The following is an 18,296-nucleotide window of genomic DNA, read 5'->3' on the forward strand; positions in this document are numbered from 1 at the left end:
CATGTGTTTGTCTTTTGCTGGATGCAAATGATCTGCATTGCACTTCCCTTGCAATTCACCAAATGTCCAAAAACATTGCAAAAGTACAAAAAGAATGGAAACTCTGTATGCTTAAAAAAACCCAACGCCCAAATACATCACTTATCATAAAAACTTCAGCAATAACTCAAGTAGGTCCTCCAAAGAACTTTTGTGTTCCCAGAATACATGATAAAACAAAGCCCTTTATAAACAATTTGATGGAGTAACTTTACAAATATTGTGCAGTAGGAGGAGACAGGCATGGCTTGTTGAATGTGTATGAGAGCTATGGTAACTGAGCTGCTCCAAGGTGACAGTTGTTCCTACAGTCCCACTTAACCTGAATTGTATATTATGAAAGTTTCATAATCATAACCTGCGTCAAGCCTAGCCTTAACTATTTCCATGATGTTTTTTTGTTATCTTCCCTTAGATTTCCCTAAGCCCTCAGCAACTGAATGTAACTTTGAGGTTGGCCACTCTCGTAGAGCAGGGCTAGACCAGATGATCTCCAAAGGTCCCTTCAAACCTATATTAGTCTCTAATTCTAAGCACTGGGCACCTGTAAATTCAACACTTTGTTACTTTGGGTACCTTAGCAAGCACATCATCCAGCCCCTGTCAGAGTTTCACAAGTTATGTTTTTAAATAGCACCTTTGTGAGTCTCTTGCACGTCCTTTTCCACACAGATGCTTTTCCACCTGCCAGGAATAACACTGTCTCTGCAGTTCCTGTTCCTTCGCTGCAGAAGCCAGTTTGGCAAGAGGTGAGATAGAATCAACGATGGAAAGAGCCAGCCCGCAGTCATTGGCCACCTCAGTGATGTGCAGGGGAATCTAATCCCAGGAGAAGTCTGGCAGGGCTCTCTTAAAGGTGGAGACTGCACTGATAGGAGAGGTGAAGAACAACATGAGAAAGGGAAGCTGCTGTTAGCTATGTTTCTGTGAGCCAAGTGGAGCTGTAACAGATCTTCCGGACCAGTTAGAAAAAGATGAAATCCAAAGAGAGCAGCCAACAGAACTGTAGCTTTTGCCAGGTAGCTCTCTACCTTCCTTGTCTCAGAAACAGCTTGTGATCTTTGTCAGAATGGCAACTGACTGGATCTTCGTTGGGGAGAGAATAGAGATCACCCTGTGTAGACGGGGAGGCCATATGGGGACTTTTTGCTTTAACTTTTGACGACGATGCTCTGGCTAAAGGCATAGATGCATGGGGCAAAAGAAATTGCCATATCCTTCCAGGTGTCATGATCTCTCCAGCAAGCAATTTTCAAATGTGACTACTCTTGTAATCCTTGCACAGCATCCCGTGAGGAAAGAAAGATTCTACAGAGAAGCTCCCCAAGACAAGCCAGCACCTTTGATTCCCGACCACTGCGAGTCATCCTTGCTCCACAGACTTTCAGGGTAACTAGATCTCAGAGCAATAGAAGAGCCAGTCTTGAGGGCATCTGTTCTGGCAAGGGTACTGCCTTTGCAGTCAGTGCAGTAATCTAAATGCGTAGGTATAAAACTTCAGGTTTCTTCCCTCACAGCAGACCAGTAAAGCTGGGAGTCTTTAAAAAACTGGGGCATAATTCTCAAACATGTGGGATAGATGCGAACACTGATAGTGGCTTTCCCTGGGCGCTACTGAGCCAACATTCGCAAATAAGTACTTCTATTATAAAGGTATGCGAAGCTCTCAGTCCACTGGTCAGCAGGTCAAACCCTGAGGAGATCCAGTGTAGATCTTAGAGCTGAAATTGATCATGGCCTGCTGTGTCCACACCAGATGAGCCTGCACCTTATTTCTGCAAGTTAATGCTCTGCCTCTCAAGCTGCCTTTTTAAAGGAGACTTTGTCCCCTGTCGTTACCAGCCCATAGGCATCCAAAACACTTTGTGATTTGTCTCCAGCAGAACAACAGCTATGGCATGTTTTTCACATGAGAACAGGTGCTAACTTTTCTGTAGGATCTCTGAATGACCTTTCATTTTGGCTGTATTTTTCAAAAGAAACAGTTCATGAAGAGGGAAGGAGGGATTTTTTTTCCCCTACAAATAATCTAGCACCCCCTCTCATGATTAATGCAGATTATGTTGAAAATATCTCTTTGATTCATGTGATATGGTGCTCAAGAAGCTCCTTGAGTCATTTGCCCTGCCAGAGTGTTGTTACTTTCAGAATCTCACTTTACACTAAGGCTTTATCTCTAGCAAGTTAAACCTGCTGTAACTGGAGTGCAGTTATCCCCTTTCCTTCTATGGACACCACCTATCAGTATAGCTGTAAATTTTAAGACCAGATGGTTACAACAATTTCTTTTAATCTGTATTCTGCAAAATGCAGATCAATATAAGACTGAAGTTTTTGACTGCTTCCTCAAGTTAAGCAGAGTAGCTCTGATCCAACAGAAAGAAGAGAACGGGATAACAACTGGAACAGGATTGACTCTTGTTCACTATTTGAGGATCGCATCTCTAAAAACTGATGTTAGCAGATTTGCTCCACAACCCTCAACTGTACAGTTCGTCACGTGCAACAACATGAGGGAATCTGGGTGAGGATTAATTTGGTACGTGATTCTGTCCAGCCTCTCCCCCAATATTCTGAGTTATGTATTTAAAGAGCGGTGTAACAGATACGAAGAGAGAACAGTACGTTGAAAGAACAAGTTCTATGTTAAAGTTTACACCAGATGCATCCCAGTAATCTGGACACAACTTGCAACAAATAGGTCCATTTTGGAAAATAGCATTCTTTACTGGCAAACACTCTTCTGTAAATGGTACTAATACTGATATAGGTGCTGCTTCTTACATTTTTTAGGCTCTGTGCATGTAGTAGCCTTTCATACAAATTCCCATATCACTTCTCCTTTCCCTTTCAAAAGGTTAATGCCTCTCTCTGCAGAAAGGCCCGTGTGGGATTTAAATACAGGTTAAAAAAGTGAGGATCTATATTCAGAGGCTAAAGGAGTTAAAAAAATACACTTTTCATGAAAATCCCTCTTCACAGAGAACACCTTTCGCTGAAAGGCACCGAGGGTTTGCTTGGATGTTTGGCTTGAACATCCTTGATTCCAAGGGCACAGCGTTTTACAGGATTAAGCTTCACGTTATGCAAATTACTATATCAAGACCAGTTCACCTCTCCAAGTTGTTTTGTGCCTTCAGGAAGGTATGATCTCATTCAACTGTAGATATTAATCCGTTTCCCAGATGGCACACAACCTTGCATTCAAGAACAAAAGGCAGCAAGAATACAGAAGTCCCCCAGGAAATCTGCAAAACCCCACTGAAAATACGTGGCAATACCTCCCTGTTCAACTGATTGCTTCATCGTCTCATTCACTCCCTTGTGCAGGATACATTCAGGTGCTTTGCAGCTTGCTGGGCTGATGCATCCCTTAACTCAGTAGATACAAGAGTACTTGTCCTCCCACTGCTTTGTTGTGAAGGATCTAAAATAGAGGCGCGTAGGGCGGCCGTTTCAGGTAAGCATCCGCAGCTCTAGTTCAAAGTTCAGTCTTTGTGAATACAAGCATGGGGCTCCACAGCGAGACCAGGAGGTTCACTCAAAGAGAGAGATGTAATCTGGTTCTTGGTCCTCTTGGCCACACGGGTAAAGCAACAGCTCCTTCCCCAAGGAAGTGATGGGTTCGTCCTGTTGATATAGGATATGATTAAACTCCACCTTTCAAACAGACCCTACCTATCACAACATCACCGGGTGGACAACAGTCTCTCTGCCTCTGTTATGGTGTGGACTTGTTCATCCCTCCGCGTGATACAGCTCAGTGCCCCGGGGAACTCGGGGAAGGACCCACGCGGCTGACCTCTGTCTTCATAGAACAACGTCTGTGCTCAGTGCAGCAACCCAGTGACACAACTCTGGCAGTTCTCGGAAAAAGCTGTGCTCGTCTCACAGGCAGCCGCAGCTCCTACGGCGTGAAATGCTGCCCTGCCTAGAAAGCGCTGGAGCAAGGGCTGCGCAGCATGCAGGTAAGCAGGACGGGGTGGCTGCGGACTGTGCTCCTGGCTGCATTTGTGGGAGGGACCAGGGTGGATCCTGGAGTGGGCACATGCCCTCTGCTCCGGCAAGCCCTGTTCTGACACGGGAATTCCCTGACGGTACAGTCTCTGCTCCCCCATCCCCTTCTCCACCCTAGCAGCAGATGCATGGCGGGAACTTGCCTTCTTTTGTGGTCACCCAGTGGGTGATAAGGCGATAAGCAGAACCCACTGGAGCACGTCAGCAGAGTGGGTTCACCCTGTAGGATCTTTGCAGACTGTGGGTATGGCTCTATCTTTAATATAGAAATGCACAGCCAGGCTTTAAATCCTCTGGCTCCGGTACCAATAACCGTATAGCTCTTGCTTTCAACAATTTCAGCCTGAACTGTGAAACCCATGCAAGAAGCAAGTTCAGGTACCCCAGGTAGAGCTTTATATAGCAAATAAACACAGCTATTTTCCTCGTGTCCAATTTCATTTAGCCATGTCTGTATTAGGCTAGGCACTTACTTAAAAGAAACACGGACTTTAAATGAACCTTTAGGCAAAATGATTGTCCTGTCCCTGGGCAGATCTTACAGTAAAGGAATGAGCAATCCATCTGGCCCTCCTTGGAGCCCATGCAACTGCAGTCAGTGCTAGTAAACACTGCTGTTATTGTTGTAAGAACCTGCCAACCTTCTTCCTTCCCCTCTATTTTTAATCTTTGCTCAGTATCACACTTTGCCTGCTTTGAGATTATAAAGATACCTTGTTCTCTTTCATGCTGAAGCTGGAGGCAAGCAGGACTTTCTGCTTTCCCAACTTGCCAGGACCCCACAACCACAGAGAGAATCCAAAAACAAGTCTGCGTGAGTATGCTGTCACCTCTCACCTTATCAGCATTTCTACTAAATAGTGTGTAAGTAACTTGAGCTTGTGTGTGAGGTGTTCTGCACACTTGAGGGAGAGTGAGTCAGGTCTAAGATGTTTGAGATGCGTTAGGTTGCCTGAGATGTACCCATCAGGCTGGCATACCCTTCTGGAGCAGCACGCAGAGTACCCAATGGCAGCTAAAATGGGTCTAGTTACTTACTTTAAAGCAACTGAATCTATTCTTTCTTATTTTGAAGTGCCCTGGGGAAATTAAACAAACAGGTAACAAATGCATTGCTAGATGTTCACCTTGTGGTAGTCTACAAGGTCAGCCAGCGTTGAATGTTGCAGCTGGTCCACTCCAAGGAAGCTGTAGGAATCACTGGAGGCGTCAATGAGGAAGTGTTTACATCCTTCCACAGACCGATAGGAGAGCACGTAGCCTTTGATTTTCTCACTGACCCGGACCAGAAAACTCCCTGGTACTGTTTTATTCAGAAGCTCCTCTGCTTTCTTAGAGGTTAGGATACCTGTTCAAAACCAAACCACAAAACCAAAGGGAGAAAAGCATTTGTGCAGGACTGGATGGAACAGTTCTCACAAGAAATCTGCTTTACCGCTCTAAAACCAGTCCATGGCACTTCCATCCCTTGCATTGTTTTCTTGCCCAGTAGCCCAGGAAGAACAGGACTGCCATTGCTAGTAACAGACCACGGCCACATGCTAACTGCTTTATGTTAACTGTTCCAGAGTCGGCCGATTACGAATGGTGAGCGTGCAGGCTCAGAAGGGCAGTTTCTGTGTTAGAGAATGGCATTGCAGTGTGTTGCATGTTGACTTCAGTATAGCAGGGCTGTGCAGACAGGGATCATAGGTCCTGTCAGAAAGCCATGCAAGCATTGAAAGCCCAGTTACAAGAGGATAACGCTTTCATTGCTGCAGTCTCGGATCAAAGGCGTTTCCAAAGTACGGGAGATGGATGGGATCATGATGACCCATTAGAAGTGGGACGGAAATGTGATGGATGATGAGCACATATAGAGGAAGAATGACCTGGGGCCAAGGATGAATGGGATGAGGTGTGCCCAAACCTCTGTCACCATGAGCCAGTTACCAGGATGACCATGTATCCCATACAGGGAGGCAGGGGTGGCACAGAGGTACAGGGTATTTTGAAGATCTGGCCTCTGTTCTAACACTTCAACTTGCCCTTTGTCATAATGCTAAAGGAATTTAACCTATATTCATAGATATTTAAAACGGAAAACGTAGCCACCTTCGAAAAGCTCCTGGGCCCAGCCTGTGGCAGCAGCCATGTTAGCAGAAACAACTCCTTCAAGAGTTGGGCTGGGGCAGAAAAGCTCAGGACTCACCATGGAACCAAGGCGCTATAGTGTCCGTCGTTTTCTGATAGCCAGCTCGGAGAGGGAATTGCTCCTCTTTGAACCACTTGATGATGCTTTCTTCGGTGGAATTGGAGATTGTCCTTTGGATCCCCTCTTTCCTGTTAGAAAAGACCGTGGTTTGTGCATCAAGTTCAAACAACAGCTTTTGAGTCCTTGGCAGGACTTACCTTTTGTGCGGGATGTTAAGAACAGCCCTAAACAGAAGGCTTATGCGAGTGCAGCTGTCAGCAATATTATATGGTTTTCAGTGGACACCTAGCATAGAGGATGTATGCACTCTAGGCTTAGGACGCTCTACTAAATAAACCTGTCACCCTCCAGCGGTGAACAAATAAGCCTCATCACACCCTACGCTGGAATATAGCCTAGGCTCTGTATTTTTCCCTGTGGGGTGTCTCCTCCATGGGAGGAGGAGAGCTAACCATTCCCATCTCAACCATCCCATGCTGGAGCAGAAGAATCTCATCCCTTCTCCCCTCCACAGTGCACAGGAGTTTCCTTACCTAATCGCTCTCCCATTTGCCGTCGCAGGAGGTAGAAGTTTAGGCTTGGGGGGGAGAGGCGGATATTGGAGCGGTCGCCGATCTCTTGCTGTGGCACCCTTGGAAATATCTGCCTGCTTCCCTCTGTGGATGCCCTGCAGTGAAAGCCTCCTGTAGTCGTCCCTGGCTTGCCGTGCAAGGGAGCGTCTCTTCTCATCTGCTGCCTTGGATTTCCGCACTGGAACAAAAAAGGAGTCCTACAGGAGTGAACAAGCAGGCAAGTTTTAAGCTCGCTGCCCTTTGGCTATCTTCCTGCTTGATGAAGTGGAAGAATAACCCATTTCACAAGGTGAAAGATGCACTCAATTGTGAGGCCATTCGCCTCATGTCTCCCATCACTTTTGGGCATCTGCTACTTAACAGGGTCCAGTTTTTATTCCTTCAAGCAATTAAAAATCTGCGTTCTTTCTGGGCACCAGGTCCCTTTGTACTTAGAGACTACGTGGTTTTGTTTCAGATGCTAACTCCTGGTTCAGGCATAGATTTCTGTAGTGCCTTTCACGTGAGCTGGCAGGGGGGGAGGCTGTATGGAATAAAAGCGACTGAAATGACCCCAAATCAATCCTTTGAAGGATTTGAAAGTGCTGATCATTTTTTGAGGGTGGGAGGGAGTCTTGCTGCAACTGTTATGGAAAGTGTGGATAACTTGGCTGGGGTTTTTTTTTGTTGTTTCTTTTTTTTTTTTTTTCCCCCCTGTAAAACTGCCTTGATTGTCTAGGTCCAGCTCATCCTGGAGTCTGTAGGAGTAACCAGCATTCCGGTTAGGCTAGTTCTTTCCTTGCTTTTATAATCAACTTCAGTTTTTTTTTTTTTTTTTATCAGTAAGAAAAATAAAACCCCTGGCCTGAAGTGGAAACAACTAGTAGTACAGCATTGCCATCTGCTGAGCAGCAGGGGAGGAACTGGGGAAAAAAAGTGCATCAGATTCTCCTTCAGGAAGTATTTGGCAGCAGTGATGGATGCTACTGCAAGTCTCGTACTGTTTGCCATTTTCCTTCCTATCCTCGGGATTCGTTACACGAGACTGCAGCAGAGCTATGCTTAGGTGGGATTGTGCTTGGATGACAGGGAAGCCCTTTTTAGTTACACCCTGTCACCTATTATCCCTGTCCTCAAGAGCAATGGTTACTGCAAAGTCCTATGAAAGGCCAGCTTCTAGTTTAAAATTAATTATCCTGGCTATGCTCATGTGGTTCCTATTTGTTGCTTGTTTTAATATAGTATCTGTAGGAAAAATTTTCCATTTCCCTGTCCAGCTCTAGTCTCAATGCTGCATGGACTCAGAAATATTTCTGATAATGCAGCGTTGTCTTTCTTGGCAGTACTCTCCACCCACCAACCGATTACTCAGTTCCAGTGTGGCAGGAGAAGGATTGCGATGACCCCACAGAGCCCTAGGATTTCTCAAGCCCCATAGGAAAAGGCCATCCTAAGATCTTACAGGATTCCTGCCATTCAGGTTCATTCTCATCCGATTTCTGCAGCGTCCTCTGGCTCTCCGAGCTGGGGTGGCTCTGTGGTATTGCCTCCTGGGGGGCTGTGGTCTCTTCTCTTGAATTTCTCCTCTGTGTTTCCTTCGTCTATGAAAGAAACAGTATGTTCAGCTTTGTCCCAGGCTAGTTTTAACCCTGCTTTTTAGCTAGCCTTGAAATACTGGGAACTCCATTCTTTACTGTGAATCCCTCTGATTTCAACAACAGACCCTCTGTCTTTACTGCAGGTGACAGCAGAGGAAGTAAGGGAAAATGGTCTACCAGAAATCATCAGGAGCATCTCCCTGTGCTGCTCCCCAGCCTGGCCTGCTTTGTGTCAGCTCCAAATTGTCACACGGTGCGTGAGGAGCATGGCAACGCTGGATAAAACTGATCCAAGAGGTGAGGATGTTCTTGGGTCAGATGAGGCTCTGAGACTGACTGGGACTCTAGGATAAAGTCTGGGCCCCACTCAGTGTGTTAGGAGCATCCTAGCTTGCCACTTACCTGTTGGAAGCCATGCTTCCTCATGTGGCAGTCTGCCAGCATCTGGTGAACGTCTCTGGTTTCCCTCTGGGCAGAGGAAAAGAGCGGTGAGAAATAAATGTGGTGTTAGGACCATTGCTCCTTTTTTGGAGCAATAGGTGTTTAATGCAGAAGCAGTGATGTGACACTTATGTTAACAAATTTTGCCAGCCTTTTCTGACAAACATTGGGGTTTTTTCATCATATTAGGCCTAATATGCCACAGGAGGAGAACTCAGGGGTGTCAGGATTGTCATGAGCTCGCCTAGATTTGCTAAGCGATGCTCCCAAGTGCTCCCAGGGAGCAGTCCCTTCCCTCCCTCCCGCTAAAGCAAGCCCTAGCAGAACCTGCCGTCCACAGCTTTACCTGCCTGTGCTTGTTTGCTGCTGAGACTGGGGTGCTGCAAACCCCTGCTCGTCAAACTGACCCAGCTAGTTTCATCTCTCATGTTCGCTCTTCCCTGCAAACCAGCCTAGCTACCCTGGCAGCAGTCACCAGCTGAGACCTGCCTTTGAAGACAAACAGTTAGACTTGTCTTTGAGCAAACACCCACCCACCTACCTCCTCGTTGGACCCAGACTGCCTCCCATGGCACAGTGAGGAGTGAGTTAACTGTACTACGCTGCTTACCAAGGACACGCTTTGTTTTATCATCTCCATCACCTACTTAGCTAATATTTAATATGAACATGGCTTTCCAATTTTCCTCTCTTTGACAGGAAGCTAGGAACTTCAAATGTGTGTGAAGCAGCCTGTTTTCTTAGATCAGCCCCCCATCCCCTGTAGCAGACAAAGCACAATGCCCAGATCCTTCAGGTTAAATGGGAACTAGATCTCGGAGAAAGCACTTTAACAAGGGAGGTGAGAAAAAGCCCCTCTCCAGGCCTAGAAAAAGCAACAGAGGTCTTCGGTCTGGATCACTCCTCCTAACAGCAAAAGCCCCAGAAACCTGGGAAAAATTACTAATAATATAATGACAAAACAAAAGTAAAATATACACACCCCCTCTATTTCCACACGCAAGACTGAAAGGGGTTTAGATTTTTTTTTTTGGTGGTGTTGGGGTTTTTAGTTTGGGGGTTTTTTTGCTTTTTTTTTGTTAGCTGTGACTAATAGTTTCTTTTGAAAAGAAAAAAAAAAAAATCTCCCACATAGTTGCTCAACTTCAGCAAACAGTGCTAAGAAAAATCCCATGTGACTCAGAGGCTTTTGATAAAGGAGACAGCCGCTCCAAATTCCCTTCAGTATTTTGGTAGCAGCGGAAGAGGCACTTTGCCAAAACCCAGCCTTCAGTTATCATGCTTTTTATCCTGAAATACGGAGTAGCTGCATAATAAAAGAATGTACATTCATACAAGTTAGCAGCAAAAGGCTGAATGAAAACTCAGCTGAATGAGATTGGACTTCTCCCATTAAATTGGCAGGGTGTTCTGTTCCTTCTGTTCACCTTTGGTTGCATGGATAGTTAATTTATCTCATCTTTTTCTCAGTTCTCTGCAAATGGCTTTTTGTAGCCAGTTAAAGAGTAGAAATGTATTTATTGCTGGAGAAAAATATTTCTGTAATGAAACACCACAGCAGAACAGACACTGTAGTTACTGCATTTAGAGTTGTCCTGTGCTGTCAAGGTCACAAGCTATTTTCTAACTATTTTAGAAGAGGGGGAAAAAAAAAAGAAAAACCTAAAATATGCATGTCAGAGGATGCTGGTAAAATTATTTTCATGTGTTCTTTTATACGAGTAGACAATTTGCCTAAGGGCTGTGGCCTTGCATGTACAGGTCCGGGGATATACTCCCCGGTCTTGCCCCAAAAGCCATCCAAACCAGCCACAGAGCAGGAAGGAAAGTACTGCGACCCTTGTTTTACCCATGGAGAATGGAAGCAAAGGAATCCAGAGTAACATATCTGTAAGTACAGAGCAGATCCATCCCAGCTGAGAATAGCACTCAGACTTCCCGAGTCCTAAGGAAGGATGTAACAGCATGGCTTCTTCTCTGACTATAGAAGAAAAGCCTTAACTTTTTTTCTTCTTCAAATTTCTATTTACAGCAACCAGGATTTGCTGCACTTCCTAGATGTCAAAACATGTGTTTCTGATAGTTAGGGAGAAAAGGGGGAAAACTACCTTTGTGAGCCCCTGGCTTTTCCCTGTTGTAGCAGCCGCAGTTTTTCTCCCACCTTCCTTCTTTCCCTCCACAGTGCTTTTTTTATTCCTGTGAAGATCTGTCTCATCCAGAACTCCTGGTTGTGGATGTAGAGACTGTGTTACAGAAGAGTCAGTGCCTCTGAAATGCAAGAGAGAGAGGACTTAGGAACCCGAGGGAGTCACTTTCTGCTCTCTGAGCATCTTGCAAGGAAGCTGCATGTGAGCAGAGCAGTGCTGTGATGAAGCAACGTGCTTGCGGGCAGCTATCATATCTCCAAATCGGGTAGGTGGAATAATCAAATTAATGACTCGTGGTGAGTAACTGTCGTCTTGCAGGCACCTGTCGGTGAATCAGTGCAATCCAAACTCATCACCTGCTGCAATAACAGGGTTAGCATTTCCTGCGGTCTGCAGAGGGTACTGTGCAGGAGCCATACCACGGGAGGCTCGATGAGCCGGGGCAAGCCTCAGGCTGGAGCAGGTCTCTGCCAGCATTGTGTGTACCTGCAGAAAGCCAGCCTTTGCCTGTGCTTTTTGCCTGCCAGTCGAGTGTGACAGTGGTAACCACAGCCCCTACAGAGAAGGCTCCAGCCTCTGGGTCCCTAGAAACACCTTCTCCTCCGTGTCTGCCCACCAAGCTGTCCAGCTGTGCTTACCTGCCCTCCTTGCCTTGCTCTCTTGCCAACCGCTTTGCCCTTTGTGCCTGGATCTCTTCACAGATGGCCTCGTACGATTTATCTGAAGGGTGCTCGCCCATCACCCAGACCCAGACATCGTTGTCAGCGCCGAGCTTCCATGTCACCGACTTCCTGTTGGCTGAAAAAGAAGCAGCCCTTTGGCAAACGCTGCTTGCTTGGCAGCTCTGTGCAGGCCTGTGTGTGCCCTCCTGGCTGCTGCTGATGGCAAAGCCTCTCCCAGAGCAGCTCTAAGTGGGGAAAGCTTAGCTGGGACGCAGCGCACACCTCGCATTTCGTTTCATGGTACTGAAGCCAGGTCAGTGAAGGAGGCATTTCTGAATCTGGGGGCAAGGGAGAAGACTCACCGCTGTTTCCTTTCTTGCTTTAATTCCTTGCCACTGGCCTCCCCAAACTGGGTGGGGGTGAACTACCTGCCAACAGAGCACGTGGGGGAGAGCTGGGAGAAGAGTGCTATCTTCCTAGCAGCTGGCATGCTGTGTAATCCTGGCAAGGGGGCTTCAGTTCTAAAGGCACAACGGGAACCCGCCTGCAGTTCTGGTGCCCCAGGACAGACATTCAAGTCCGTGGTTATTTTATAGACAGATTCAGAGGCCCCATTTAGTGGGAAACCTAATGAGATGCATCTCCTGGGGGCAAGTAAGCCCTGACTTCCCAGCTAGGGGAGTTGAGCAATTTGGTCAAGGACAGAGTGTCTGAGCCAGGGAGTAAAACCATTGCGTGCCTGGCCAAAACTACCGTGTTGCAGGTGGGTTTAGTTACGGTTTGGAAATAGGACTATGATATGTCCCTGGGAAAAGAAATTACTCTAAGGACCCATTACCTCCTATTTCTAGGGAGCAGCTGACTTGGCCAGATCTGTGCCACAGGGGGAAGCGGACGGCAGGCAGAGACTTACCTTTTCTCGGCAGTGGCTTCTTTGCTGAAGCCTTGTCTGCAGCAGCTTCTCTTTCCTCCCACCGTCTGATCTGTTCCTGCCTCATCTTGAAGAAGAGGATCTGCTTCTGCTCCTCGCTGAGTTCTGCCAGCAGGTCAGGTTCAATGTACATTTCTGATAGTATCTGTTTCAGCATGGCTGCAGGTTTCAGTTATGCACGTTTGTGGCAATGATCTCCAGGGATCAGATCCTCTTCCTGGCTCCAACAAGAAAGAGTCTCTCCCCGCCTGAGCCTGGAGCAGGAATGCAGGCGTGCCAGAGTAATTACACTTCTGTCTTTTTTTTTTTTTTTTAGCTCGGACTTCCTGCACAGACCAAAAAAAGTAAATAAGTAGCTTAAAACCAGCTGTTAAGATTCCTTGAAATAAGAGGTGAGCTCAGCTCCCACGCAGTCCCTGCCCGCTCTGCACGGAGAGCTGGCCAGAAGGGACGAATCCTGGAGCGGGGAGGTTGTGTTGGTACTCTGATAAACCCCGCTGATAGTATATCAAAAGAGAGAGAGCGCTGCCTGTTACAGTCATCAGAGGTGCGGCTTGACTGTGCCCAAGCAAACATTCCTGCTGAGCAGGGAATCAATGAGCCCATGACTGGACGGCTCCTCCTCCTTCCAAAGAGGAAAACTTTGATGATCAAAAGCCTGGCCTGCCTCGTTTTACCAAAGAAAGACGGGGAGGGCTTTCGGCTCTGCTTTTGAGGTGGGAGTGGGAATTTTGGGGTGCTCCGATCCATCAAAGGCAGTCTCGTGGCAAGTCAAGTGGCAGTAGTGCAGCTGGTTTGAAGAAAGGCAGCTTGGATGGTCAGGAGCTGAGGAGCTGAGGCAGCTCCGGTCTGACATGTCTTGCTAATGCACCTTGCCCACGCGCGCGGTGGGCCTGGCATGGGCCATCCCTGTCTGACAGGATGAAGCGGATGGGGAGAAGGAGCACCCCTGCTCCTACCTGGGATGCAGGGTCATGTCTGATGCACGCCAGCAAGGTACTAACACCCACACAGCTATGCTTTGTGCCCATGGATTTACATTTACAACAGGGGTTTCACTGAAAAACTGGGAGCTCTCCTGTCACTTGGGAAGGTGCCAAATGAGAAAATAGAAATGTGGACTAAAGACCTTGAAACCAACTCTTTTCCTTATCTTATCTGGAAAAACTGGGGGAGATCAGGAGGTTGGTTGGCAGCGCTTTCAGTGACACAGGGATGCTGACAGCTGCATATGAACTGCAACGCCCAGAGCAAGGTGGCTGGCTGGCCAGGGCGGCAGGGGCTTTCCGGACAAACTCTTGGGAAATGTTGCCAGCAGGCTACAAGGAAACGAAGCTAGTGGGATTATTCGTGTGCTTCTGCACGAATCCTGGGAGTCTCAGGAACAAGCACGCTAGGACATAGCGCGGTAGGTGGGAGGAAGGGGGTTGGTGGGGTAGTAATGTGGAGGTACAAAGGGCACAGACATGGCAGCAGGACCTGTGCCAGGGTGAAGTGGGAGTACATATTAAATCCTGGAGTCAAATCAATTAACCATCTTACAGTAGAGGGGCTGGATCCCTAGGGACCCAATTGTTGGAAGAAAAGTGTTGGGAGCACCTTCAGCTTCAGAGTATGACTGCTTGGCTTCTGCCAAATAAAATAAAATAACAGAGAAGGAGGTGGTAGAGGAGCCAGTGAGCGCAATACTGAAGCTTTCCAAGGAGCACACACAGAGCACATTTAATTAGTTGAAATGGGGCAGCACAAGAGCAACCTTCATAAAGTCAGATTGGCAGGACAATATCTGCCGCATTGGTCCACCTTCCCCCGTCTCACCCCTATGCCGGGATCAGGAAGGCTGGCCCAAGCATCCCACCACTTCTGAACATGGCTTGCCCCAACACTGCTGGAGACAGAGTTGGCTGGAGCCCCAGTGCAGTGAAGTCCCCATGCACTTTCAGCAGGGAGAGCTTGAAAGGAGCTTGGAGCAGCTGGAGGAGCTGTAGGCAGGGAGACAAAGAACTCCTCAAGGTATGGACAGAGCAGACCACGGTCCCAGCATCGCATTAGCTGCAGGAAGGGCCGGGAGCAGGAGTCCCTGGGAAGGTGCAGTGACCAGGAGCTGGGCATGAGCCATCTCATTTCTGTTTTGCTTCTCTGGTTACTTTGTATTTTCCCTATTAAAAATGTTAATTCCAGAAGCATGGAGCTGCTGTCCCAAATCTGTATTGCTTTTGTTTAAACAAATGGCTTTCTTGATTTAAAAAAAAGGCTTTTTGGGGAGGTGGTCTCATCTGGGCAATACTTTCTGAGTATCCCCCCAATAGCAGAATCGTTCCAGCTCCGCAGCCCAAGGGGCTCGAGCTGTCCTCAAGCCATGGGGTGCGGCAGCTGTAGAGAGGGAAGAGCTTTTTGTGGGGAAGGTGTTGGTGAGCAGCCCCTCATCCCTTGGGGTACCTGAACTGTCTGTTAAACTGCAAAACCGGGGGACACTGCTGGAGGATTGCTGTTTAAGCTTCACTGCCTCCTGCTCCTAAGCACTACCTGAAAGACAAGCCATTTGCAAACAGATCAGGATGTCAGAAAAGTGCCTTTAACCAGAAATGAGTCCCTTAAGCTTTTAGCTGTGTTTTTTTAAGATCAGTTCAACACAGGACAGTATGAAGGACACCAATTTTGGAGCTTGTTTTAGGTAAACTGATGTCTTCAGAAGGTACTTGATGTTGCTCTGATTGTAAAGGACATGGCAATCTCTTTGTCTGAGCCCAAGGTGAGTTTTGTTTGGAGAAACCACCAGGGTTGCATCCTTTGTGGATCCGAAACAGTAACTGAAGTGGATGGTATCTCTGGACATGGTCTGAGCTTGATGGTCTGGCAGAAATGCCTTCCATGGGCCAACGGAAATTAATCACAATCTCTAAAATTGAAGGGGCTGTTAACAAAAGAGACTTGTTGCATGCGGGGAGATGAAATGCTTTTATTCCCTTCAGGTGAGAAGGTATCATTTGTGGTTTGTGTGGGCCAAATGCCAAGTGGTTTTGTTAAACAGAGGGCACTCAATATCTTGCCCAGGGGGAAAAAAAGGCCAGCCAGCTGGTCAGGCTCTGGATCAGCAGAATTACTTTTTCCCCAGAAACTCTTCAGGACAGTCGCAGTTCACCAGCCAGAGGGGTGCCTGGAAAAGAATCATAGTCACAGAATCATAGCATTGTTTAGGTTGGAAAAGACCCTTAAGATCATCAAGTCCAACCGTTAACCTAGCACTGCGAAGTCCACCACTAAACCATGTCCCTAAGCACCACAGCTACACGTCTTTCTTTTAAATACCTCCAGGGATGGAGACTCAACCACTTCCCTGGGCAGCCTCTTCCAGAGCTTGACAACCTTTTCGGTGAAGAAATTTTTCCTAATATCCAACCTAAACCTCCCCTGGCGCAGCTTGAGCCCATTTCCTCTTGTCCTATCGCTTGTTACCTGGGAGAAGAGGCCGACCCCCGCCTCGCTACAACCTCCTTTCAGGTAGTTGTAGAGAGCAATAAGGTCTCCCCTCAGCCTCCTCTTCTCCAGGCTAAACAACCCCAGCTCCCTCAGCCACTCCTCATAAGACTTGTGCTCTAGACCCTTCACCAGCTTCGTTGCCCTTCTCTGGACACGCTCCAGCACCTCGATGTCCTTCTTGTAGTGAGGGGCCCAAAACTGAACACAGTACTCAAGGTGCGGCCTCACCAGTGCCGAGTACAGGGGGGCGATCACTTCCCTGGTCCTGCTGGCCCCACTATTTCTGATACAAGCCAGGATGCCATTGGCCTTCTTGGCTACCTGGGCACTCTGCTGGCTCATATTCAGCGGGGTGTTGACCAGCACCCCCAGGTCCTTTTCCGCTGGGCAGCTCTCCAGCTGCTCTTCCCCAAGCCTGTAGCGTTGCATGGGGTTGTTATGACCCAAGTGCAGGACCCCGCACTCAGCCTTGCTGAACCTCATACAGTTGGCCTCGGCCCATCGATCCAGCCTGTCCAGGTCCCTCTGTAGAGCCTGCCTACCTTCAGGCAGAGCAATACTTCCACCCAACGTTGGGTCATCTGCAAACTCACTGAGGGTGCACTCGATCCCCTCATCAAGATCATCAATAAAGATATTGAACAGAACCAGCCCCAATACTGAGCCCTGGGGAACACCACTCATGGACCAGTCACCAACTGGATTTGACTCCATTCACCACCACTTTCTGGGCTTGGCCACTCAGCCAGTTTTTTACCCAGCGGAGAGTGCACTTATCCAAGCCATGAGCAGCCAGTTTCTCCAGGAGAATGCTGTGGGAAACGGTGTCAAAGGCTTTACTAAAGTCCAGGTAAAAAATATCCACAGCCTTTCCCTCATCCACTAAGCAGGTCACCTTGTCATAGAAGGAGATCAGGTTAGCCAAGCAGGACCTGCCTTTCATAAACCCATGCTGACTGGGCCCAATCCCCTGGTTGTCCTGTACGTGCCATGTGATGGCACTCAGGATGATCTGCTCCATAACCTCCCCCGGCACCAAGGTGAGGCTGACAGGCCTGTAGTTCCCCGAATCCTCCTTCCAGCCCTTCTTGTAAATGGGTGTCACATTTGCTAACCTCCAGTCAGCCGGGACCTCCCCAGTTAGCCAGGATTGCTGGTAGATGATGGAAAGTGGCTTGGTCAGCACTTCCACCAGCTCCCTCAGTACCCTTGGGTGGATCCCATCTGGCCCCATAGACTTGTGCATGTCTAAGTGGTGTAGCAGGTTACTAACCATTTCCCCTTGGATTATGGGGGCTTTATTCTGCTCCCCATCCCTGTCTTCCAGCTCAGGGGTCGGGGTACCCTGAGAACAACTGGTCTGGCTGTTAAAGACTGAGGCAAAGAAGGCATTAAGTACCTCAGCCTTTTCCTCATCTTCTGTCACTATGTTTCCCCTCGCATCCAATACAGGATGGAGATCCTCCTTAGCCCTCCTTTTGTTGCTAATGTATTTATAGAAACATTTTTTATTGCCTTTTAGAGCAGTAGTCAGATTAAGTTCTAGTTGGGCTTTGGTGCTTCTAGTTTTCTCCCTGCATAACCTCACGACATCCTCATAGCCCTCCTGAGTTGCCTGCCCCTTCTTCCAAAGGTCATAAACTCTCCTTTTTTTCCTGAGTTCCAGCCAAAGGTCTCTGTTCAGCCAGGCCGGTCTTCTCCCCTGACGGCTCATCTTTTGGCACATGGGGACGGCTGCTCCTACGCCTTTAAGATTTTCTTCTTGAAGAATGACCATCCTTCCTGGACTCCTTTGTCCTTCAGGACTGCCTCCCAAGGGACTCTGTCAACCATGCCCCTAAACAGGCCAAGGTCTGCCCTCTGGAAGCCCAAGGTAGCAGTTCTGCTGACTCCCCTGCTTACTTCTCCAAGAATTGGAAACTCTGTCATTTCATGATTGCTATGCCCCAGATGGCCTCCAGCCATCACATCACCCACAAGTCCTTCTCTGTTTGCAAACATGAGGTCCAGTGGGGCACCTCCCCCGGTTGGCTCGCTTACCAGCTGCGTCAGGAATTTATCTATCATCTTCCACACACTCCAGGAGCCTCCTAGACTGTTTCCTCTCTGCTGTATTGTACTTCCAGCAGACATCTGGTAAGTTGAAGTCCTCCATAAGAACAAGGGCTAGCGATGGTGAGACTTCTCCCAGCTGCTTATAGAATACTTCACCTGCCTCTTCATCCTGGTTGGGTGG

At 47.8% G+C, this 18,296-nt stretch overlaps 1 protein-coding gene across 1 annotated transcript; it reads right to left on the reverse strand.

The window, feature by feature from the left end:
- Positions 1-2,627: 2,627 nt before the first annotated feature.
- Positions 2,628-14,098, reverse strand: SH2D4A (SH2 domain containing 4A). The gene is made up of 9 exons (XM_009474645.2): positions 12,563-14,098; positions 11,626-11,785; positions 10,949-11,108; positions 8,802-8,867; positions 8,264-8,402; positions 6,784-7,000; positions 6,248-6,378; positions 5,184-5,404; positions 2,628-3,669 (listed from the first exon to the last, which is right to left on the reverse strand). Exons 1-9 carry the CDS (start codon positions 12,735-12,737, stop codon positions 3,577-3,579), a joined length of 1,362 nt encoding a protein of 453 aa, XP_009472920.1. The 5' UTR covers positions 12,738-14,098; the 3' UTR covers positions 2,628-3,576.
- Between the last annotated feature and the right edge of the window lie 4,198 nt (positions 14,099-18,296).

Source organism: Nipponia nippon, unplaced genomic scaffold, assembly GCF_047370975.1.
Source record: "Nipponia nippon isolate SJK-2023a ecotype South Korea unplaced genomic scaffold, ASM4737097v1 scaffold_6, whole genome shotgun sequence".
NCBI lineage: Eukaryota > Metazoa > Chordata > Aves > Pelecaniformes > Threskiornithidae > Nipponia > Nipponia nippon.